This window comes from Myxine glutinosa, chromosome 1, assembly GCF_964187855.1.
Source record: "Myxine glutinosa chromosome 1, kmMyxGlut1.1, whole genome shotgun sequence".
Lineage (NCBI taxonomy): Eukaryota > Metazoa > Chordata > Myxini > Myxiniformes > Myxinidae > Myxine > Myxine glutinosa.
In genome coordinates, this window is record NC_136261.1 from 185,872,129 (window position 1) to 185,899,194 (window position 27,066).

Below are 27,066 nucleotides of genomic sequence, written 5' to 3' on the forward strand. Positions count from 1 at the left end.
AGGTTGAGAAGTATGCATGCAAGGTTTGGGGCCACTAGGTTTCATGGTTTTGGAGTTATGGAGGAGACACACACACACACACACACACACACACACACACACACACACACGCACGCACACTGACACACTGTCTTTTATTATTATAGATAAAGTCCTGTCTCCTTCAGCCGCTCCTCATAGCTGAGTCTAGCTTGGCCCAGAATCAATCTAGTAGCTCTATGATGAACTCCCGCTCTGGAAGCTACTGTATGTCCTTCCTAAGATGTGGTGACCAAAACTGAACACAATATTCTAGATGACACCTCACTAAATTAGTATACAGTGTGAACACTACCTCTTTTGATGTATCCGCCTTCAAATACAACATAAAACCCTGTTAGCTTCACCGATATATATAAGAGTATCTAGACTTTCCTAAATCTGATCACACCCCTCCAGGCTTTGTGTCATCTGCAAATTTCGAAAGCCGACTTAACCCCACTATCCATATTGTTGATGTAAATTATGAATAATAATAATGTTCCTAGTACTGATGCTTGACACATCCCACTACTTATATCATCCCAGCTAGACATCCTCCCACTCACATCCACCCTTTCCTTCCTATTACTAAGCCAGTTTCCAATCCAGTTAGCTACTCTATCAGCCACACCACAAGCCCTCACTTTAGCTAACAACCTCCTATGTGATACCTTATAAAACGTCTTCTGAAAGTCTTGATATACCACATCCACTGCACTTTCCTCATCCTGCCCAATCACAAGCGACTTCATATAACTGCAATAAATTAATTATTTGATAAATAGCTTTGCAAATTTCAATAAGACTACCTCAACCTCCTCCACCATAATGTAATGATAACTTATTTGGAGAGGTTCTGGGCTGAAAGGATCGAAACCTCGATGAAAAACGGTGCCCAGTTGATGATCCGGACAGTTAGAAAATTCAGTCAATTGCTTATAGCTTAAGGTAATAACTTCAAATATAATAGATTTACAAGTACTTACAAGTTTATAATATATCTGTGTATGTGTGTTTGTATATGTCCGTTTATATGTGCATGTGTATGTATTATATGTATGTATTTATTTTATATACCTATATATATATATATTGCTGCGGTTTTGAGATGGGCACATTGAAGTCATTAAAGGTTAAAGGGTTGCACCCCATAGTTAGTCACACGAACAACATAAAGGCCCATTTGTAGTATAGTTATGTCTTAGTATGTGTAAGAATAGGCCATTTCCCCTCTTAGTGCCTGCGTTGTGGAAAGACAGAAAATAGGTTTTACTTGCCACCGATTTCCCAGCTACCCTAGCCTCGATCCAGTTTGTTAAGCATTGGCTGCCCACTAGTCGAGTAACACGAGGTAGGCCTGAGAAGGAGGAGCGTGGGGTCGGGGTGGGGGCGACGTTGAGATCGGAGTGGCAGAGGCGATTTCGGTAAGAGCCACCAGCCAATCAGGGCTCTAGCGGCATGGCGTGAGAGGGCGTGGTGAGGCGCGTCTAGTGAGTTCGAGAAGGTTCGCAGGGCGGATCTATATAAGTCGCTGCGCAAAGCCCTCTAAAGGACTTGAGGGAGTTTGCTTGTTGTGAAAGGACTCGCAGAGGAGAGAGAGAGATAGAAGGACTTGTTGGGAGAGGACTCGCACTGCAGGACTCGCAGAGGAGAGAGAGAAAGGATTCGGACGCGCAAGATAAGCGCGTTGTTTAAGGACTTGCGCAGAGAGAGAGAAGAAGAGGCGTTCAACTGTGCCAAGTACGCCGGCGCAGCCAGACACACCGGTAACGCATATTGCGCTTTTCACCCACGCGAGTAAGCGCGGCCATAGCCGCAAGTGGATAACCGCCAGCCGCGTCAAAGTCCGCTCCCTACCAATTCGCCCCGCGATAACTCGCTCCGTTCAGACGACACGCGTAGAGCTCCTGCCTTCACCTACTCCAAGGGACGTGCCGGGGACCGGAGAGAGAGCTGCACGGAAGCCATCCCTGGACGCGCTGGTGAACATCAACCCGCTCATCAGCAACCCCCGTGTGAGTGTGTGTGTGAGACAGGCCCGTGTCCTTGGGTATTAAGTAAGACTGTTTTTAAGGATTTGCTCTGTGTCTCTGCTCTTGAATCATTGTGTATAGTGTAAATAAACCTGTTCTTCCTTTCCAATTCGATCGCCTTTGTGATTTCACCATTGACTAAGCGTGGTACGAATGAAAATCGCTTGAATCGGGTTCCACCATCATAATAGCATGAATCACGTGTACGCAACCGCTCGGCGTCTCACCAACACACGTGGTTCGTGCGGGGCTTATTTCCTCGCTTCCAGGGCAGCGCGAGTATTTAGGTAATAGCGAATTTGGTCCTAATACCCTATTTCACGCTGTCCGGAAGGGACATCATAGGACCCGGGTCGCGCCAGGCCAGTCAAAGACAAGGGGACTAATCCCCCCTTGGTAAGGGGAGAAGGCCGGCGGCAGAACCACAACAATATATATATATTGCTGCGGTTTTGAGATTGGCACATTTAAGTCATTAAAGGTTAAAGGTTTGCCCCCCATAGTTAGTCACACGAGCAACATAAAGGCCCATTTGTAGTGTAGTTATGTCTTAGTATGTGTAAGAATAGGCCATTTCCCCTCTTAGTGCCTGCGTTGTGTAAAGACATGAGAGTAGGTCCTCCATTCATTGTGCGTCCCACCTCCAATTCTACCTCTATGGGCGTAATATCGGATGGGTGCAATTCTACCTCTATGGGCGTAATTGATCCCGCGCCCCATTCGGCTGACCACTAGTCGAGTAACACGAGGTAGGCCTGAGAAGGAGGAGTGCGGGGTCGGGGTGAGCGGCGTTGAGATCGGAGCGGCAGAGGCAATGATGGTAAGAGCCACCAGCCAATCAGGGCTATAGCGGCATGGCGTGAGAGGGTGTGGTGAGGCGTGTTTGGTGAGTTTGAGAAAGGTTTGCGGGGCGTGCCTATATAACGCGCTGCGCAAAGCCCTCGAAAGGACTCGCAGAGGAGAGAGAGAGATAGAAGGACTTACAGCGTGGTAAGAGGACTTACCAGCAGGACAAGGACTTGAGGGGGTATGCTCATTGTGAAAGGACTTACGAGCAGGACTCGCACGCCAGGACTCGCAGAGGAGAGAGAAAGGATTCGGACTCGCAAGATAAGCGCGTTGTTTGGAGAACTTGCGGAGGATACGCGCGTTGTTGAAGGACTTGCGCAGAGAGAGAGAAGAAGAGGCGTTGAACTGTGCCAAGTACGCGGGCGCAGCCAGACGCGCCAGTAACGCTTATTGCGCTTTCCAGCCACGCGAGTAAGCGCGGCTATAGCCGCAAGTGAATAACCGCCAGCCGCGTTGAAGTCCGCTCCCTATCAATTCGCCCCGTGATAACTCGCTCCGTTTAGACGACACACGGAGAGCTCCTGCCTTCACCTACTCCAAGGGACATGCCGGAGACTGGAGAGAGAGCTGCACGGAAGCCATCCCTGGACGCGCTGGTGAACATCGTCCTGCCATCTGCAATCCCCGTGTGAGTGTGTTCGTGAGACGGGCCCGTGTCCTTGGGTATTAAGTAAGACTGATTTTAAGGATTTGCTCTGTGCCTCTGCTCTTGAACAATTGTACATTGTAAATAATAATAATTAAACCTGTTATTCCTTTGCTTCCCAATTTGATCGCCTTTGTGATTTCTCCATTGACTAAGCGTGGTAAGAATAAGAACCGCTTGAATCGGGGTCTAGTAAGAGACAACGGCGCGGATCACGTGTACGCAACCGCTCGGTGTATCAACACACGTGGTTCGTGCGGGGCTTATCTCCTTGCTTCAGGGCAGCGCGAGTATTTAGGTAATAGCGAATTTGGTCCTAATACCCTATTTCGCGCTGTCCGGAAGGGACGTCGTAGGTCCCGCGTCACGCTGGTCAGTCAAAGACAAGGGGACTAATCCCCCCTTGGTAAGGGGAGAAGGCCGGCGACGAACCCGCAACAATATATCTATATATATATATATATATATATATATATATATATATATATATATATATATATATATATATATATATATATATATATGTATATACAGTATATATATATATATATGTATATACATATATATATATATATATATATATATATATATATATATATATATATATATATATGTATTGTTATGTCGGTGGGGCAGGGATTACCTTAGAACAGGTAGGATGTATAAATTAACGTGCTCCGGATGTTGGGTAACAACAATCACCATGTAGTAAGTTTTGTTTAGCCGGTTGTCGCGTAAGAGTGAATAATTGTGGTCATACGAGAATGGCCCATGTGTTAACTAGTTGTAGGGATTATGTAAATTCCCCTGTTCGTCAAACCTCAGTGATCTATCCTTTATCCTTTTTGGCACCGCACCATAGACACCAGTTAGAATGGCCATTAAACGACACTAAATAACAATAAAAACCACCAGGAAGCCAGGACATTGGGTGCTGCCGCTAATTACACCATTGGGAAGCACACATTGAGGTCAAGCAGGCCGAAGACATGCCCCGAAGAGCCGTGATTGCCCAGGGCAGAGTAAGAAGGCACTCACTGATTGGCATAGAGAAGGGCGAGCCAGAAGCAGCGCGCTGATTGGTGCAGAGCTGGGCCGGTGGTGTTGGCCTGCGGATATTGGAAAAGAAGCGCCGATGATGTCAGGAACAGGATGTTAAAAGAACTCTCGAACTGGCATTTTCCCTCTTGCTCTTGCTCCCTCGCGCTCTTGTGCATGTTCGCGTTCCGGACCTCGCGAGCGATTGTGCATGGGCAACAGGCTCCAGGAAGCGATTGGACCGACCGTGTTCAGAGATGCCATCGGGAGATGTGCAGAGGCAGCAGGAAGAGCTGCGGCCTGAGAACTGTGGTTCTCCACGTGGACGAGTGCTGCTGGTCGCTGGCGAGCGATTGTGCATGGGCGACAGGCTCCAGGAAGCGATCGGGCCGACCATGTTCAGAGATGCCATCGGGAGACGTGCAGAGGCGGCAGGAAGGGCTGTGGCCTGAGAACTGCGGTTCTCCACGTGGACGAGTGCTGCTGGTCGCTGCAGCCCTGAACAAGTTGGCATGGCGCATCGAGGCTTGGTGAACAAGGGCAAACCATCGAGGCCCACTGGGCGTGTCCCCAGTGGGCCTCGATACCTCCGGACCCGTTCACAGACCCTGACGAGATCCCACCAGTGATCGGAGCTAAGTGCACACACACCCCATTATTTTTCAGTTTTTTCTTCCCTTTGTCTGTGTTCAAGTCTGGTGTGGGGGACATCCCGTTTAGGACTTCACGTTTCTCTTGTTATCGGTATTTTCTTTTATTAAATCCTTTTGTTATTTTCCTTGTACATTTTAAACCCGTCTTTGTTTGAGTTATTCCTGCAGGTTCGGGAATCGCGGGTGGGACCACAGGAAAATTTCAGTTACCCCTTCCCTTTCTTCCTCCGGCGCAGATATATAAAGTCCGCATTTGAACTGAACGCCCAGGAGTAACGCTTGATTGCCTTCCGTGACTCTCCCGGTGTTAACTGAGAGCAGTTACACGACAGAATATATATATATATATATATATATATATATATATATATATATATACGTATATATATATACAGACTTGGCATTTAATATGGAATATCTTTTTTTTCTTGACTTGGGTTTACTTTCTGAACTCGGGTATCAATCTGGTGAGTTTCTTTTACGCTTTGGTGATTTCTTTGTTAAAAGAGCCATGTCACTGATTGTCTGTCACAGCAAGAAGTCAATAACAGGATTATATCACAGGTGGCGTGACAAAATGTACGGACAGGTACATTTGACGATTGGCTTCACAATCGGGTATATAAGGGTTGTTGCATTCTGTATTAGTGGAAACCAACTGCTGCACGTCAACAAAAGTTATTGCCGCTGCCCCTGGAGATGGTCCGTCAACTCGACAATGCTGTTTGTCATTTAGTGGTGGCTTTACGAAATTCCGGCATGAAACAGCGTGCTTTTGCTTGGCAGTATGGCATCACTCAAGGTCAGGTGTCAAATATCCTGAAATGAAATGCTCAGAGGGGTGTCCCTACTCCAATACCGAAGCCAGGACGTCCCGCAAAACCACAAGGAGTGATGATCGCCAGCTGCACCGGTTAGTCCGCAATGGCCGCACCAAGTCAGCTAATTGGCTTAGGGCTGAGTGGCAGCAACGGACAAATGTGCCTGTATCCAGAAGGCGAGTCAACCAACGACAGGTTCAAGCAGGCTATCGTGCCAGGCGTCCCCTGAGAAAGCCACGTCTGACCAGACAACACCGCGAGCGCCGATTGCAGTGGGCCAGAGAGCACCGTCAATGGCAGCCAGGACACTGGAATCACGTGATCTTCAGTGATGAGTCTAGATTTCTGGTCTATCGTCAAGATGGCCGCGTCCGAGTGTGCAGACAAGTGCATGAAGCCTACAACGAAGATTGTATAGTGCCAAGAGTCCAAGCTGGAGGTGGTGGGGTGACCGTTTGGGCTGCTTTTCATGCAGGGGGCAAAATTGACCTGGTTGTTCTGAATGGAAACCTGAACCAGTTCAAGCACAGGGCCATTCTGGAAGAAACATTGCTTCCATTTGTTCGTGCAGCCTTTCGAGGAAACTTTGTCTTCCAAGATGACAATGCACGGCCTCATCGTGCTCGCATGATCCAACACTTTCTTGCTGACCGTGGTGTGGAGCATATGGAGTGGCCTGCCATGTCCCCGGATATGAATCCGATAGAGAACTTGTGGGCAGAATTAACGCGTCAAATCGACAACACCGGACCAGCAGAAGGGTGGTCCAAAAATGCAAAAGAAATCACTTTTTTATCTGGATTTTGATGCTCTTTTGGATTATTGTTAGAAATGGTCTAAATCATTCACCCAAAAAATATTTTGCATCTGAGTCATCTATAAACGCATACATACATCACACATACATCACACTAACTCCAAGATGCTATGCTTTTTATGTCATTATATGCGTACACATCAACATAGGTCTAGAACTTGAAATGCCATATCCTATCCAATTGTTCGTATATCTTTTATCAAGATATTTATGGAAATGGTTCAGATGAGATAATTTACTTGATGCCTGTGCCACATTTTAGTCACATTATGTGAAATCTGTAATAAATACATTTGTGTCACATGATTTTAACTTTTGTCCATATTTGCCGAAAATAACCAAATTTGGTGAAAAATGCCATATTTCAATTGAAGTGTGTATGAGTTTCTAGATGGAATTGAGCGAAAATATTTGGTGGGTGAATGTTTTAGACCATTTCTAACAATAATCCAGTAGAGCATCAAAATCGGAGAGATCGATGTTTTTTGGACCACCCGAACCAGCAGCCTGCCTCTGTGCGTGAATTGCAGCAGGCTATTGTAACTGCATGGCAAGCGAATTCCTGTCCAAACCTTGGCAAATCTCGTGAACAGCATGCCTCAACGTGTATGTGCTCTCCTGAATGCTGGTGGGGGTTACACGAAGTACTGAACTGTAATTTTACTGTCCGTAATCCCAGTCGTAATTTAACTTTTGTTTTTGTTAAAAATTTTTTTGGCTAATGTGCAAAATATAGAGATACTTCTGTAAAACGCACAGAAGTTTAACACAGTACTGTCTGTGAATTGAGTTCGATATCAGTTTACATCACTTTCAAGGATCAATTTATTTGCTTCAAAATGTCAAATGTGGTTTTTGTTTCTTTTAAAGGTCACATTAACAAAATCTAGAATAATTTCAACATAATTCCAATGAACTTTTGGTTCTAAGTCATCTTGAAAATTAAGTTCAGCCCCACAAAAAAAATATTCCATATTAAATGCCAAGTCTGTATATATATATATATATATATATATATATATATATATATATATATATATATATATATATATATATATATAATCGTTAGATTAAATAAGACGCGGACGTAGCTTCAGGACGTCGATCTTTAATTGTCGACTGAAAATTGTAAAATTGTAAAAAGATCGACGTCCTGAAGCTACGTCCGCGTCTTATTTAATCTAACGATTATTTATTCAATACAAATGAGACGCCCTGCTCGTACTTTGGAGTTTCTACTATTTCTTACAGTTATATATATATATATATATATATATATATATATATATATATATATATATATATATATATATATATATATATATATATATATATATATATATTGTTGTGGATATGAGGATTGTATTTTTTCTATTGTGTGTTTTATTAATATTGCTTGATTCTGGACCCTCCTGCCTCCAGTGTTGTGTAAAGGTCAAAGGGCGTCCCATAATTAGTCCATAAAGCATACACGTCAGCCAATCATAGATTTCCCCCTGGTTGATAGTTATACCTTTATTATGTGTATTAGGGTAAGGCCTTGTCTCCCATTAAGATGACACTCCATTGCACCAAGTGAAATAGAGTAGATTCCTTTCACTTTCCCCTTTTATCATTGCCAAGCCTCAATTGCCAATTACATCCCCTCCAAAACCACCATTGAACATGTGCTCGGGTCGGGGAAGACGGGCGTGCCCGCCCGTCGTCATCAAGGGCGGAGCCAGAGGGTCGCGCGACCAACCAGGGCCGAGGTGAGCACACCGAGGGGCGTGTCCTGAAGGCCGGCGGCTTGATCGCCGGAGGCGTTATAAAAGCGCACACGCAAGGACTGCGTGAGATCATCCAGAAAGATCATCCAGGAAAGAACATTAAGGAGATCATCCAGAGAAGAGCAGAGAGAAGATCATCCAGGGAAGCACAAAGCCTGCTATTCGTCGCCTTGCTCGCCAAAGTTGGACCAAGCAAGAGAGTTGGGCAAGAAGCAAGCACGTGGTTCAGTTGTGTGGTTGGACCAGATGAGTCCTGGCAAAGCACGCGACGTCCAGGAGCAACAGCCACAGCAGCTTCAGATACAGCAGCTTGGGGCCTGGACGGCAGTTGTGAGCGGGGCCGTGAAGGAACGGCGGCTGCCAAACGCGCCGATCGTGCTGCAGTACCGGTGGACCTTCCTTTCCCTCCAGCCATCCACCTCCTGCCTTTCCATCCTTTTGTGTACGTGAGTTTGTTCTGTTTGTTTTGTCCCTGGGTATTTAATTAAGCTCGTATAAGCTAGCGTTGCACTGTGTCTCTAAAATCTTCTGTATATTATTTTATTATCTTTCCTTCTTCCTTGGTTATTTTGAGCCTGTAAATAGTAAATAAATTATATTCGTATTTCCAACCTTTTCGTCTTCTTCCTCTTCTTCACAGCCGTGTCGCTTTTGTCTTTTCCATATTGAATATCTGTGGCGCGATCCGGCCAACGTTCGGGAATCGGGTTAGTCGGGGTAACTGTTAGGGCCGCGGGGCCTCCGCTCGGCAAAAGGAACATCTTATCCGCGGTCCGTAACAATATATATATATAAATATATATATAAATATAAATGTGTGTATACAGTCACATGAAAAAGTAAGTACACCCCATGTAAAGTTTTGACTTTTTCAACATATGTCAACATACACCTATTTGATCTTCATTTCAACAATATTGATAGATAAAGGTGATATAATATAACAAATATCATGAAACATTTACTTTTGTAGTCCATTGTATAATTTCAACACACATAAATGCAAATTTCGCATGTGGAAAAAGTAAGTACACCCTTGGCTCCAATAGGTGGTATTGCCCCCTTTGGCAGAAACAACCTCAAGTAGGCGTTTCTTATAACTGTCTACCAGTCTCTGACATCGACTGGGAGAAATTTTTGCCCACTCCTCCATGCAGAATTCTTTCAGCTGTGCGATGTTTGAGGGGTTTCTTGCATGCACAGCTCGTTTCAAATCCCCCCACAACATCTCGATGGGATTTAGATCCGGGCTTTGACTTGGCCATTCCAGAACCCTCCATTTCTTTCTGTTCAGCCATTCCTTGGTGGGTTTACTGGTATGTTTAGGGTCATTGTCATGTTGCAAGGTCCACCGTCGGTTGAGCTTCAACTTTCCGACAGATGGCCTCACATTATCCTCAAGCACCCTCTGGTACAATGAATAATTCATAGTGGATTATATGATGGTGAGCTGCCCAGGCCCTGATGCAGCAAAGCTGCCGGCGGTTGCTCTCTCCGGTCGAGCTTGCCGAGATGTCCCCGCAGTGACGTATGGGTGTTCATACGCGTCGGATTGTTCCCGCGCTTGGGTATAGAAGTGAGTCAGCCGTAGGGCTTCAGCGAGCGTCAAGTCTGCTTCTTCGAGAAGCCGTTGTCTCACGACTGGGGATTTGATTCCAGCGACGAAAGAATCGCGTACAATATCATCACAATCTTGTTCATGTGTACATACCTCCGGTGCGCTCTCGGTCATCAGACGCCGGAGTTATTGCGCGAATTGGTCTAGAGTCTCCATGGGCTGTTGCTTTCGTACTGCGAGCAGATGCCGAGAATAAACCGTGCTTCGTTTCTTGATGTAGATTCGCTTCAGCTCTGTCACGGCTGCATCAAACGTCACGCACTGTTCGATAGCCCGGTAAACGTTATGATGCGCTTTTGTTTGTAGCACCTCTAATTTCGTTTCATTGGTGATGGCGGTTTCCTGGGCCTTGAATTGTCCAAGGTTTTCAGCCAATGTGTCAGTTCCGCACCCGCATCCACTGCTTGCGGGTCGGCTGCAAATTGCGGCACTTGAATCATTCGGTGTCCTGCCATGTCGTTCACGTTCGCCTCTTGTTCTCGATTGGACAGCGAGATAAATTGTCATTAATTGTAATGGAAATCAGTTCCACGACATTGTCCTGAAGGTAGGTTTAATGACAATTTGATCTCTGGCAACATCCTGTAAAAATACAATCATGCAATATATCAGGATCATGGAATCATGGAGAAAGTTCAGTAATATCAATCAATGCAAGCAAGCCTAGACTAACTACGTATACACACCATCCGAGTCTACATGGCATAGATTAAATGTCACAGGAGTGTCTCGGAGCAACTATCGTCCGAGCTCTTATAGACGCCTCTCAGTGGCCAGAGAGAGCATCACGCCTGGGTTCAACTTAGATACATTTTCATTACAGTAGACTCGTGCACTTTGACATCAACAGTGGCAAGAGTTACCTGTATGTCCCGTGATGACATTCTGGGGTTCTTAGAGATTTCTTTCAGCATCTTGCGGTCTGCTCTCGGGCTGAACTTGCTGGGGCGGCCTGGCCTGAACAATTTGGCAGTTGTTTGGAATCTTCTCCACTTGTAGATGATCTTCCGGACAGTCGAATGATTGATTTCAAATTGTTTGGAGATCTTTCTAAATCCCTTCCCAGACTAGTAGGAATCTATAACTTTCTTTCTGAAGGCATCAGAGAGCTCTTTTGATCTCGACATGGTGACGCCGCACACTTCAACAACGAAGAGCAAACCAAACTAAATGTCTGAGGTTTAAATAAGACAGGTTCCTCCAAGATCCTCTCTGACGATGTTGTAATCATTTGCACCTGAGCTGGTGCACCTGATCCTAATTTTAGGTATTTGAAGTAGTGATAAATGTAGGGGTGTACTTACTTTTTTCACATGCGAAATTTGCATTTATGTTTATTTAAATTATACAATGGACTACAAAATGTAAATGTTTCATGATATTTGTTATATTATATCACCTTTATCTATCAATATTGTTGAAATGCAGATGAAATAGCTGTATGTTGAAATATGTTGAAAAAGTCAAAAGTTTACATGGGGTGTACTTACTTTTTCACGTGACTGTATACACACATTTATATATATATATATATATATATATATATATATATATATATATATATATATATATATATATATATATATATATATATATATATATATATATATATATATACATACATACATATATATATATATATATACATATATATATATATATTTATATATGGTGTGTGTGTGTGTGTGTATGTGTATGTAGGCTATGTATGTATTGTTAATTCCTTCTTGTGACCACGGTGCAGTAATTGGTCTTTTCTTTGATTAAAAGGAGGTCTAACACTGCACCCCACCTCGTTGGCTTATCTCCAAACTGCGTTAAAAAGCAATCCTGGATTAGATCGAGGAAATCCTCCCTCATTTGCTCTGCCCTTTCCCTCTTCATGAACCTAATCTCTCCCTGGCAAGTTAGAATCCCCTAACACCAATGGTCTTCTCATACCACATGGCCTTTGCTCAACTTCCTTCACACCAAGAGCCATATAAAAGCATCCTATGAGTATGTTACTGTTCTTACAATCTATAATCTTTATCCACACAGAATCCTCTACATTAATTCCCTCCTTCTCAACACAAGACTATATTTTACCCAGACTGTGACTCGCCCTCCTATTTTCTCTTTCCTATCACACCTGTACATCTTGTAACCTTCTAGTCCTTTCCTCCAGTTACTCTCCTTGCTTCCTGCAACTACATCATATTCTTCACTATCTACCTTGGCTTCAAGCACTTTCACCTTATTGCTTAAACTCCTGGCGGTGATATATATAATATTTTATATTGTACTAGAATGGCACTCAGTGGAGAACATACCTCCGCCTGGTGAACAGTTTATGTTTTGTATCGCAGAGTAGACCAAAAAAATCACAATGCAGAATCACATTTAATCAAAATCAATCACAGGAATCACCATAGATAGGTCCAGTCTTTCATACCCTGATCTGCCCCTCGTTTTTGGCCATATCACTCAATGGTGAAGAATCACTTTAAAAATTCTACTAGCTGGATCCGGATCGGGATCTTCACCAAAATTGAATTGGTTCTTCCTTGTCACACACACAACCTGTCCAACAAGTTTCATCCAAATCCATTCATAACCTTTTGAGGTATCCTGCTATGTATCGTTTTTGGCCCGATTTCCCAATGGTGAAGAATCACTTAAAAAATTAAATAATTCTCATATCCGAATCCATATTCAGATCTTCGCCAAAATCGAATCGAATCGTCCTTGTCAGACATCTAACCGGTCCACCAAGTTTCCTCCAAATCCGTCCACAACGTTTTGAGATATCCTGCTATGTATCGATTTTGTCCCTATCTCCCAATGGTGAAGAATCACTTTAAAAATTCTAGTAGCCGGATCCGATTCCGGATCTTCACCAAAATCGAATCATTTCGTCCTTGTCGCATGCGCTACATCTCTGCCAAATTCCGTCTGAATCCGTCCACAACTTTTTGAGATATCTTGTTCACAAATGGACAGGCAGACAGGGCTGAAAACATAACCTCCATCCACCTTTGGTGGTGGAAGTAAAAATACACTTTAGAAGGTGTGCACACGAGAGGTGTTCTTAACTTTCATGTTCATTCATTCTAACTTTCTTTTATTGCCCACAGGTTGTTAACGAATAATCATCAGTTGTGCAAATTTCACCAGGAAGCCTTTTCTGGAGCTCTTCAAATGCCATTAAACATGTACGTATTTCCGAGCAGTCATCGACACCAGCCAATTTTGGAATTGTAAACATTTTACTCTTGGTATTACCCCCATGAATGTGTCGATCAGTTTAATTTTTTACGGCGTAACCCGTTGGGCAAAGCCATCTCGAATAGTGTTTTTCTGTCTGTATGTATTTATGTATGTATGTATTTATGTCCCTCACAAGCGTACACCAATCAAAACTGAGGATCTGGTCACATGACAGGGGTGATGTGATTCCGTCTATGATGTCATTACGGCATACGAGGCTGATTCCACACACCACAATTTTGATTTATATGCCATTCAGGCCGAACACATCTTCGAACCTGTCATATATCACAATCGCCATGCTCTACCTGTACGTTTGTCATTCAGTGTGAAACAAACAAACCGATTGTTAAAATGACCATCGAATATCGAAAGCATCGACATTATGGGTCTTCCAACAACACAGCACGTATCGGGCTTCGGCTTCATGTGTCACCTTCAGGCCGCTTCGGACAAATTATCCCAGGTTTATTAATACAGTAGTGTTGTTTTCATAATAATAATAATAATAATACCGTTAATAATAACAATAATATAGTAAATATAATCGTAACACTGCAATCCATTGTTGTGACTGCAAAGTTACTGGATTGAAGTGGTGCATGCACGGTTTATTGTTGACTAAATGAGAAGTGGTGTACTAATTATCGTGGGAGTAAGGAATTAGCCTCGGTGTTTTCTGAACAGTAACATCCTCTTCGTCATAATAATAATAACATTAATATTAAGAATAATATAGTAAATATAATGGTAACAAGTACAGATACATTCAAAGTACACCGCCCCCATGCCAAATAATTAAATATCCTACAGCACGGCATTGCCGGGGCGCCTCCGTCGCCCGGCCATACCGCAGTGCAGCTCATAGAGACTGCATTGGGAGGGAGAGGTGTACAATAATTGATTGATTAATTGTATAATTTAAATCAATAAAAGATTATAACAAAATATTTTCTTAATCAATTGGCTAATAGCATAACTAAACCACTAGTGCTTCATCCGAAGATGTATCTTTTAGAAATTTAATTAAATAAGTCATTTATAAAAAATTAAAAAATTAATTGATTAATCAATAAAGAATTAATCGTTTAAATGATTAATCAATAAATCAAAAATATCCTTGATAGCCACATCACTTGGTCACTGTCATGTCCAAATATTAGCTTCCTAGCTCAAAAGGTGCCTGAGATATTGGCCAAATGAGAAAGAAAATAAATAAATGATTAATAATGAAAATAACGAAATAATAATCATGAAAAATTAAAATTATTAATCAATTCGGTCACAGAACACATAAAACACCACCATTTCATCAGAATCTGCAACTTAAAAAAAAAATTTTTTTTGTCATTACTCCAATAATTCAATAATTAATCGATTAATTGATTAATTGATTAATTAATAAATCAAAAATAGCCTTTGCAGCCAAATCACCTGGTCATTGGCATGTCCAAATATCAGCCTCCTAGCTCAAAAGGTGCCAGAGATAATGCCCAGAAGAGAAAGGAAATATATAAGTACTTAATTAATCGCTAATAATCAAATAACTCATCAATTAATTGATTAATCAAAAAACAAAAAATACTGTTTTTGAGAAAGTACTTGCGCACTATGGTGCCGAAATGTTAGCTTCCAAGCTCAAAGGATGGCTGAGATATTGCCTGGACAAACAAGAAAGAAAGAAAGAAAACAAGAAAGAAAACAAGTACAAATACATTCAAAGTACACCGCCCCCATGCCAAATAATTAAATATCCTACAGCGCGGCAATACCGCAATGCAGCTCATCGAGACTGCATTGGGAGGGAGAGGTGTACAATAGTTGATTGATTAATTGCATAATTAAAATCAATAAAAGATTATCATAAAATATTTTCTTAATCAATTGGCTGATAGCATAACTAAACCACTAGTGCTTCATCCGAAGATGTATCTTTTAGAAATTTAATTAAAGAAGTCATTAATAAAAAAATAATTAATTAATTGATTAATCAATAAATAATTAATCGATTAAATGATAAATCAATAAATCAAAAATATCCTTTATAGTCACATCACTTTGTCATTGTCATGTCCAAATATTAGCTTCCCATCTCAAAAGGTACCTGAGATATTGCCCAGATGAGAAAGAAAATAAATAAATGATTAATAATGAAAATAAATAAATAATAATCATAATTTAAAAAAATAATTAATCAATTGGCTCACAGAACACATAAATCACCACCACTTCATCCGAATCTGTATGTCCTCTAAAGGTCTGTCTGTATCTGTATGTCCTATGTCCTCGAAATGTCCTCCAAATGTGGTTCCTTTATTTCATCCGAATCTGAAACAAACAAAAAAAAAAAAAATTGTCATTAATCGAATAATTAAATAATTCATCGATTAATTGATGAATTGATTAATCAATAAATCAAAAATAGCCTTTGCAGCCAAATCACTTGGTCTTTGGCATGTCCAAATATCAGCTTCCTAGCTCAAAAGGTCCTTGAGAAATTGCCCAGATGAGAAATAAAATAAATACCTAATTAATAATGAAAATAAATCGATAATAATCATAAAAAAAGAAATTATTAATCGATTCGCTAATAGAACACATAAACCACCACCATTTCATCAGAATCTGTAACTTTAAAAAAACCAAACATTCTAGTCATTAATCGAATAATTAAATAATTAATCGATTTATTGATTTATTGATTAATCAATAAATCAAAAATAGCCTTTGCAGCCAAATCTCTTGGTCATTGGCATGTCTAAATATCAGCTTCCTAACTCAAAAGGTGCCTGAGATAATGGCCAGAAAAGAAAGGAAATATATAAGTACTTAATTAATCGCTAATAATTAAATAACTCATCAATTAATTGATTAATCAAAAAACCAAAAATACAGTTTTTGACAAAGTACTTGCTCACTATTGTGCCGAAATTTCAGCTTCCTAGCTCAAAGGATGGCTGAGATATTGCCTGGAAAAACAAACAAGAAAACAAACAAGAAAACAAACAAACAAGAAAGAAAGAAAGAAAACAACCAGAGTGAAAACTGAGTACTCCCTTTCAGCATGCGTCACTGCCGAGCCCCCTTCGGTGCCTGGCAATGACGTTTTGCAATGCCTGGAGATGGCATAGGAAAGGAGCGGTGTACAATTATCACAAAATATTTTCTTAATCAATTGGTTAATAGCATAACTAAACCACTAGTGCTTCATCCGAAGATGTATCTTTTAGAAATTTAATTAAATAAGTCATTAATAAAAAATTAAATAATTAATTGATTAATCAAAAAATAATTAATCGATTAATCAATAAATAATTAATCGATTAAATGATTAATCAATAAATCAAAAATATCCTTGATAGCCACATCACTTGGTCACTGTCATGTCCCAATATTAGCTTCCCAGCTCAAAAGGTGTCTGAGATATTGGCCAAATGAGAGAGAAAAAAAAAAAAAGATTAATAATGAAAATAAATAAATAATAATCATTAAAAAATTAAATTATTAATTAATTCGGTCACAGAACACATAAACCACCACCATTTCATTAGAATCTGTAACTGATTTAAAAAAAGAATTTGTAGTAATTAATCGAATAATTAAATAATTAATCGATTAATTGATTAATTAATTAATTAATAAATCAAAAATAGTCTGCAGCCAAATCACCTGGTCATTGGCATGTCCAAATATCAGCTTCCTAACTCAAAAGGTGCCTGAGTTAATGGTCAGAAGAGAAAGGAAATTTAATTAATTAAATAAGTACTTAATTAATCGCTAATAATTAAATAACTCCTCAATTAATTGATTAATCAAAAAACAAAAAATACGGTTTTTGACAAAGGACTTTCTCACTATTGTGCCGAAAGTTCAGCTTCCTAGCTCAAAGGATGGCTGAGATATCGCCCAGACAAACAAACAAGAAAACAAACAAACAAGAAAGAAAGAAAGAAAACAACCAGAGTGAAAACTGATTCCTCCCTTTCAGCGTGTGTCACTGCCGAGCCCCCTTCGGTGCCCGGCAATGACGTTTTGCAATGCCTGGAGATGGCATCGGAAAGGAGCAGTATACAACAAACAAGAAAGAAAGAAAGAAAGAAAACAACCAGAGTGAAAACTGAGTACTCCCTTTCAGCGTGCGTCACTGCCGAGCCCCCTTCGGTGCCCGGGAATGATGTTTTGCAATGCCTGGAGATGGCATTGGAAAGGAGCGGTGTACAACAAGTACAGATACATTCAAAGTACACCGCCCCCATGCGAAATAATTAAATATCCTACAGCGCAGCATAGCCGGGGCGCCTACGGCACCCGGCAATACCGCCGTGCAGCTCATGGAGGCTGTATTTGGAGGGAGAGGTGCGCAATAATTGATTGATTAATTGCATAATTAAAATCAAGAAAAGATTATCATAAAATATTTTCTTAATCAATTGGCTAATAGCATAACTAAACCACTAGTGCTTCATCCGATGATGTATCTTTTGGAAATTTAATTAAATAAGGCTTAATTAAAATAAAATAAAAAAATACATTTTTTAATCAATAAATAATGAATCGATTAAGTGATTAATCAATAAATCAAAAATATCCTTTGTAGCCACATCACTTGGTCACTGTCATGTCCAAATATTAGCTTCCCAGCTCAAAAGGTGCCTGAGATATTGCCCAGATGAGAAAGAAAATAAATAAATGATTAATAATGAAAATAAATAAATAATAATCATAATTTTTAAAAATAATTAATCAATTGGCTCACAGAACACATAAATCACCACCACTTCATCCGAATCTGTATGTCCTCTAAAGGTCTGTCTGTATCTGTATGTCCTATGTCCTCTAAATGTCCTCCAAAGGTGGTTCCTTTATTTCATCCGAATCTGTAACTAAAAAAAAAAAAAAATTGTCATTGATCGAATAATTAAATAATTCATCGATTAATTGATGAATTGATTAATCAATAAATCAAAAATAGCCTTTGCAGCCAAATCACTTGGTCTTTGGCATGTCCAAATATCAGCTTCCTAGCTCAAAAGGTCCTTGAGAAATTGCCCAGATGAGAAATAAAATAAATAACTAATTAATAATGAAAATAAATCGATAATAATCATAAAAAAAGAAATTATTAATCGATTCGCTAATAGAATACATAAACCACCACCATTTCATCAGAATCTGTAACTTTAAAAAAAACCAAACATTCTAGTCATTAATCGAATAATTAAATAATTAATCGATTTATTGATTTATTGATTAATCAATAAATCAAATATAGCCTTTGCAGCCAAATCTCTTGCTCATTGGCATGTCTAAATATCAGCTTCCTAACTCAAAAGGTGCCTGAGATAATGGCCAGAAGAGAAAGGAAATATATAAGTACTTAATTAATCGCTAATAATTAAATAACTCATCAATTAATTGATTAATCAAAAAACAAAAATACTGTTTTTGACAAAGTACATGCTCACTATTGTGCCGAAATTTCAGCTTCCTAGCTCAAAGGATGGCTGAGATATCGCCTGGAAAAACAAACAAGAAAACAAACAAGAAAACAAACAAACAAGAAAGAAAGAAAGAAAACAACCAGAGTGAAAACTGAGTACTCCCTTTCAGCATGCGTCACTGCCGAGCCCCCTTCGGTGCCCGGCAATGACGTTTGGCAATGCCTGGAGATGGCATAGGAAAGGAGCGATGTACAATTATCACAAAATATTTTCTTAATCAATTGGTTAATAGCATAACTAAACAACTAGTGATTCATCCGAAGATGTATCTTTTAGAAATTTAATTAAATAAGTCATTAATAAAAAATTAAATAATTAATTGATTAATCAATAAATAATTAATCGATTAATCAATAAATAATTAATCGATTAATGAATAAATAATTAATCGATTAAATGATTAATCAATAAATCAAAAATATCCTTGATAGCCACATCACTTGGTCATTGTCATGTCCCAATATTAGCTTCCCAGCTCAAAAGGTGTCTCAGATATTGGCCAAATGAGAGAGAGAGAAAAAAAAAGATTAATAATGAAAATAAATAAATAATAATCATTAAAAAATTAAATTATTAATCAATTCGGTCACAGAACACGTAAACCACCACCATTTCATCAGAATCTGTAACTGATTTTTAAAAAAAATTGTAGTAATTAATCGAATAATTAAAAAATTAATCGATTAATTGATTAATTAATTAATTAATAAATCAAAAATAGTCTGCAGCCAAATCACCTGGTCATTGGCATGTCCAAATATCAACTTCCTAACTCAAAAGGTGCCTGAGTTAATGGTCAGAAGAGAAAGGAAATTTAATCAATTAAATAAGTACTTAATTAATCGCTTATAATTAAATAACTCCTCAATTAATTGATTAATCAAAAAACAAAAAATACCATTTTTGACAAAGGACTTTCTCACTATTGTGCCGAAAGTTCAGCTTCCTAGCTCAAAGGATGGCTGAGATATCGCCCAGACAAACAAACAAGAAAACAAACAAACAAGAAAGAAAGAAAGAAAGAAAACAACCAGAGTGAAAACTGAGTACTCACTTTCAGCATGCGTCACTGCCGAGCCCCCTTCGGTGCCCGGCAATGACGTTTTGCAATGCCTGGAGATGGCATTGGAAAGGAGCGGTGTACAACAAGTACAGATACATTCAAAGTACACCGCCCCCATGCCAAACAATTAAATGTCCTACAGCGCAGCATAGCCGGGGCGCCTATGGCACCCAGTAATACCGCCGTGCAGCTCATAGAGGCTGTATTTGGAGGGAGAGGTGCTCAATAATTGATTGATTAATTGCATAATTAAAATCAAGAAAAGATTATCATAAAATATTTTCTTAATCAATTGGCTAATAGCATAACTAACCAACTAGTGCTTCATCCGAAGATGTATCTTTTGGAAATTTAATTAAATAAGGCATTAATTAAAAAAAATTAAAAAAATTAATTGATTAATCAATAAATAATGAATCGATGAAGTGATTAATCAATAAATCAAAAATATCCTTTGTAGCCACATCAGTTGGTCACTGTCATGTCCAAATATTAGCTTCCCAGCTCAAAAGGTGCCTGAGATATTGCTCAGATGAGAAATAAAATAAATAAATAATTAATAATGAAAATAAAGAAATAATCATCATTAAAAAATTAAATAGTTAATCAATTGGCTAATAGAATACATAAACCACCACCATTTCATCTGAATCTGTAACTATAAAATAATGAATTAATTAAGTCATTCATCGAATAATTAAATAATTAATCGGTTAATTAATTAACCAATAAATCAAAAATAGCCTTTACAGCCAGATCACTTGGTCATTGTCATGTACAAATATTAGCTTCCAAGGTCAAAAGGTGCCTGAGATATTGCCCAGATGAGAAATAAAATATATAAATAATTAACAATGAAAATAAATAAATAATAATCATAAAAAAATTAAATAATTATCATTTCGCTAATCTCTATTATAATAGCCGTAGATGATTCTGTCTGTCTGTCTGTCTGTTGGGCGTCTGTCCGGGGTGTGGCTTACTCGGTTTGCAGAGTAGCTCCACCCATAGCTCCACCCATTCTGGGAGAGACTTCGCTTCATATAAACAAATATCCACCATTTTATTAACTCGCATAGCTTTGAGGCCTGTTTTGTAGGCCCGTGGTGTCTTGCTCTCTCTCCCAGTTTTATTTCAAATCAAATTCGATATATCATTTCATTTTTCACAGTCGCTAACATAGTTTTAGACTCGGTTGAAAAAAAACGGGAAGAAAATCCGATGAAAGTTGCCATTTATAGAACGAAATGAATTCTCAAAGGCCTGTAACTTCAAGGCCATTGAGTCTCTCTCACGCCTTTATCTCCAATCTAACTCACCATCTGATTTCATTTTTATCGATGGTTTTGGACTCGGTGTCAGCAATAATTGAGAACATTCCACACACGCGGGAAAATGCAGATATATTTTTAAAAATCGCGTCATGATGTATCATACACCGCCCAACATGACACCGACGGCAACGTGTCGACATATATTAAAAATTCGCTTTTGCTTTTCCGTTAAGATATATTACTTTTTCGTTTGATGACAGTCGTCACAAAAACGTCAACAATGATGCCGACATATATTTCTTCGTTTTTATTTCATTCAACATTATTAGCCGGAAGTAAAATATGTTTCAGGAAATTACCGAGAGATATTTCTTCGTTTTTTAAAATTAGTTATGTGCGCATACACTTTGATTAGGTTTATTTGAAATCTTTAATTTTCCACAATATAATTTACTTGCCATTTATCATTTGATGATTACGAGACACTTCCTCTTGAGGATCGTGACAATTCATGCGCTGCGTGGAAACTTCTATTTCCAAAATGAATGAGACGATCGATGAAGAACGCAGACTTGAACAGGATGCAGCAAGAAAACGAATGAGACGGGCGAATGAGTCCATCGACGAACGTCAATGCAAACTTGCGGGGTCACCCGTGAGAATCCCACGGGCATGGATGTGTGTGACATTTCGACATATTGAGTTAGATGCTGCACATTCGTTTTTACAAAATGGTTACTGGCAAGTCATCAGATCCAGAAATGGTGTAATGAACACAATTTATTTACGCGCAAGCACGAAAGCAAGACGGGCCGATTTTCGATTCCGACGGGCCGACGGGCGAGACGGGCCGATTTGGAGCAAGAAAAAGAAAGAGACGGGAGAAAAACGAGAGAAACGACATGGGGAAAGCCGATTGGAGAGGCGAGTGAGGAGCGATTGGAGAGGCGAGTGAGGAGCTATTGGAGAGGCGAGTGAGGAGCGATTGGAGAGGCAAGTGAGGAGCGATTGGAGAGGAGAGTGAGGATTGATTGGAGGGGAGTGTGAGGCACGATTGGAGGGGAGTGTGAGGCACGATTGGAGAGGAGTGTGAGGCGCGATTGGAGAGGAGTGTGAGGAACGATTGGAGAGGAGAGTGAGGATTGATTGGAGGGGAGTGTGAGGCGCGATTGGAGAGGAGTGTGAGGCGCGATTGGAGAGGAGTTGAGGCGCGATTGGAGAGGAGTGTGAGACGCGATTGGAGAGGAGTGTGAGGCGCGATTGGAGAGGAGTGTGAGGCGCGATTGGAGAGGAGTGTGAGGCGCGATTGGAGAGGAGTGTGAGGCATGATTGGAGAGGAGTGTGAGGCGCGATTGGAGAGGAGTGTGAGGCACGATTGGAGAGGATAGTGAGGAGTGATTGGAGGGGAGTGTGAGGCATGATTGGAGAGGAGTGTGAGGAGTGATTGGAGGGGAGTGTGAGGAGCGATTGGAGAGGAGTGTGAGGCGCGATTGGAGAGGCGAGTGAGGAGCGATTGGAGAGGAGAGTGAGGAGTGATTGGAGGGGAGTGTGAGGCGCGATTGGAGAGGAGTGTGAGGCGCGATTGGAGAGGAGTGTGAGGCGCGATTGGAGAGGAGTGTGAGGTGTGATTGGAGAGGAGTGTGAGGCGCGATTGGAGAGGAGTGTGAGGCACGATTGGAGAGGAGTGTGAGGCGTGATTGGAGAGGAGTGTGAGGCGCGATTGGAGAGGAGTGTGAGGTGTGATTGGAGAGGAGTGTGAGGCGCGATTGGAGAGGAGTGTGAGGCGCAATTTGAGAGGAGTGTGAGGCACGATTGGAGAGGTGAGTGAGGAGCGATTGGAGAGGAGAGTGGGGAGTGATTGGAGGGGAGTGTGAGGCGCGATTGGAGAGGAGTGTGAGGCGCGATTGGAGAGGAGTGTGAGGCACGATTGGAGAGGAGTGTGAGGCGCGATTGGAGAGGAGTGTGAGGCGCGATTGGAGAGGGGTGTGAGGAGTGATTGGAGGGGAGTGTGAGGCGCGATTGGAGAGGAGTGTGAGGCGCGATTGGAGCAGAGTGTGAGGCGCGATTGGAGAGGAGTGTGAGGCGCGATTGGAGAGGAGTGTGAGGCACGATTGGAGAGGAGTGTGAGGCGCGATTGGAGAGGAGTGTGAGGCGCGATTGGAGAGGAGTGTGAGGAGCGATTGGAGAGGCGTGTGAGGCGTGATTGGAGAGGAGTGTGAGGCGCGATTGGAGAGGCGTGTGAGGGATTGGAGAGGAGAGGAGTGTGAGGGATTGGAGAGGTAAGGGATTGGAGAGGAGAGGGATGTGAGGGATTGGAGAGGAGAGGAGTGCTAGGTGGAGAGAGGAGAGTGTCAGGTGGAGAGAGGAGAGTGTCAGGTGGAGAGGAGTGAGGGGTCACATATTATGTGAAATAAATAAATTGTGTTCATAACACCATTTCTGGATCTGATGACTTGCCAGTCACCATTTTGTAAAAATGAATGAGCAGCATCTAACTCAATATGTCGAAATGTCACACACATCCATGCCCGTGGGATTCCCATGGGTGACCCCGCTAGTATAACACATAAACCACCACCATTTCATCAGAATCTGTAACTTAAAAAAAAACAAAATTTTAGTCATCAATCGAATAATTAAATAATTGATCGATTAATTGATTAATCAATAAATCAAAAATAGCCTTTGCAGCCAAATCACTTGGTCATTGGCCTGTCCAAATATCAGCTTCCTAACTCAAAAGGTGCCTGAGATAATGCCGAGAAGAGAAAGGAAGTACTTAATTAATACTAAGTACTTAATTAATCGCTAATAATTAAATAACTCATCAATTAATTGATTAATCAAAAAAAAATACTGTTTTTGACAAACTACTTGCTCACTATTGTGCCAAAATTTCAGCTACCTAGCTCAAAGGATGGCTGAGATTTCGCCGGGACAAACAAGAAAGAAAACAAGTACAGATACATTCAAAGTACACCGCCCCCATGCCAAATAATTAAATATCCTACAGCGCGGCATTGCCGGGGCACCTCCGCGCCCGGCAATACCGCAGTGCAGCTCATAGAGGCTGCATTGGGAGGGAGAGATGTACAGTAATTGATTGATTAATTGTATAGTTAAAATCAATAAAAGATTATCACAAAACATTTTCTTAATCAATTGGCTAATAGCATAACTAAACCACTAGTGCTTCATCCGAAGATGTATCTTTTAGAAATTTAATTAAATGAGGCATTAATAAAAAATTAAATAATTAATTGATTAATCAATAAATAAATTAATCAATTAATCAATAAATAATTAATCGATTAAATGATTAATCAATGAATCAAAAATATCCTTGATAGCCACATCACTTGGTCACTGTCATGTCCAAATATTAGCTTCCCAGCTCAAAAGGTGCCTGAGATATTGGCCAAATGAGAAATAAAATAAATAAATAATTAATAATGAAAATAAATAAATAATAATCATTAAAAAAATAAATTATTAATCAATTCGGTCACATAACACATAAACCACCACCATTTCATCAGAATCTGCAACTGAAAAAATAATGTTTTTTTAGTAATTAATCGAATAATTAAACAATTAATCGATTAATTGATTAATTGATTAATCAATAAATCAAAAATATCCTTGATAGCCACATCACTTGGTCACTCATGTCCAAATATTAGCTTCCAAGCTCAAAAGGTGCCTGCGATATTGGCTAAATGAGAAAGAAAATAAATAAATGATTAATAATGAAAATAAATCGATAATAATCATAAAAAAAGAAATTATTAATCGATTCGCTAATAGAATACATAAACCACCACCATTTCATCAGAATCTGTAACTTAAAAAAAAATTTTTTAGTCATTCATCAAATAATTATATAATTAATCGATTAATTGATTAATTGATTAATTAATAAATCAAAAATAACCTTTGCAGCCAAATCACCTGGTCATTGGCATGTCCAAATATCAGCTTCCTAACTCAAAAGGTGCCTGAGTTAATGGTCAGAAGAGAAAGGAAATTTAATTAATTAAATAAGTACTTAATTAATCGCTAATAATTAAATAACTCCTCAATTAATTGATTAATCAAAAACCAAAAAATGTTGTTTTTGACAAAGGAGTTGCTCACTATTGTGCCGAAATTTCAGCTTTCTAGCTCAAAGGATGGCTGAGATATCGCCCGGACAAACAACCAAGAAAACAAACAACCAAGAAAACAAACAAACAAACAAACAACCAGAGTGAAAACTGAGTACTCCCTTTCAGTGTGCGTCACTGCCGAGCCCCCTTCGGTGCCAGGCAATGACTATTTGCAATGCCTGGAGATAGCATAGGAAAGGTGCGGTGTACAACAAGTACAGATACATTCAAAGTACACCGCGCCCATGCCAAATAATTAAATGTCCTACAGCGCGGCATTGTCGGGGCACCTCCGGCGCCCGGAAATACCGCGGTGCAGCTCATAGACATTGCATTGGGAGGGAGAGGTGTGCAATAATTGATCGATTAATTGCATAATTAAAATCAATGAAAGATTATCACAAAATATTTTCTTCATCAATTGGCTAATAGCATAACTAAACCACTCATGCTTCATCCGAAGATGTATCTTTTAGAAATGTAATTAAATAAGTCATTAATAAAAAAAATTAATAATTAATTAATCAATAAATAATTAATCGATTAAATGATTAATCAATAAATCAAAAATATCCTTGATAGCCACATCACTTGGTCACTGTCATTTCCAAATATTAGCTTCCTAGCTCAAAAGGTGGCTGAGATATTGGCCAAATGAGAAAGAAAATAAATAAATGATTAATAATGAAAATAAATAAATAATAATCATTACAAAATTAAATTACTAATCAATTCGGTCATAGAACACATAAACCACCACCATTTCATCTGAATCTGTAACTTTAAAAAAATAATTAATGAAGTCATTCATCGAATAATTAAATAATCAATCGATTAATTAATTAATCAATAAATCAAAAATACCCTTTACAGCCAAATCAATTGGGCATTGTCATGTCCAAATATCAGCTCCCTAGCTCAAAAGGTGCCTGAGATATTGCCCAGATGAGAAATAAAATAAAGAAATAATTAATAATGAAAATAAATAAATAATAATCATAAAAAAATGAAATAATTAATTATTTCGCCAATAGAACACGTAAACCACCACCATTTCATCAGAATGTGTAACTTTAAAAAAACAATTTTTAGTCATTAATCGAATAATTCAATAATTAATCTATTAATTGATTAATTGATTAATCAATAAATGAAAAATGTCTTTTGCAGCCAAATCACTTTGTCATTGGCATGTCCAAATATGATCTTCCTAACTCAAAAGGTGCCTGAGATCATGGCCAGAAGAGAAAGGAAATAAATAAGTGCTTAATTAATCGCTAATATTTAAATAACTCCTCAATTAATTCATTAATCAAAAAACAAAAAATACCTTTTTTGACAAAGGACTTGCTCACTATTGTGCCGAAATTTCAGCTTCCTAGCTCAAAGGATGGCTGAGATTTCGCCCGGACAAACAAGAAAGAAAACAAGAAAACAAACAAGAAAACAACCAGAGTGAAAACTGAGTACTCCCTTTCAGTGTGCGTCACTGCCGAGCCCCCTTCGGTGCCCAGCAAGGACGTTATGCAGCACCTGGGGATGGCATAGGAAAGGTGCGGTGTACAA

General features: G+C 39.8%; 1 protein-coding gene across 1 annotated transcript in view; it reads left to right on the top strand.

Moving 5' to 3' along the window:
* LOC137431897 (lutropin-choriogonadotropic hormone receptor-like) overlaps nt 1-27,066 on the top strand; it is a 97,329-nt gene that overhangs the window by 32,694 nt on the left and 37,569 nt on the right. The window contains exon 8 of the mRNA XM_068123733.2: nt 13,382-13,459. Coding sequence (XP_067979834.1) covers nt 13,382-13,459 — 78 coding nt within the window. The remainder of the gene's footprint in view (nt 1-13,381; nt 13,460-27,066) is intronic.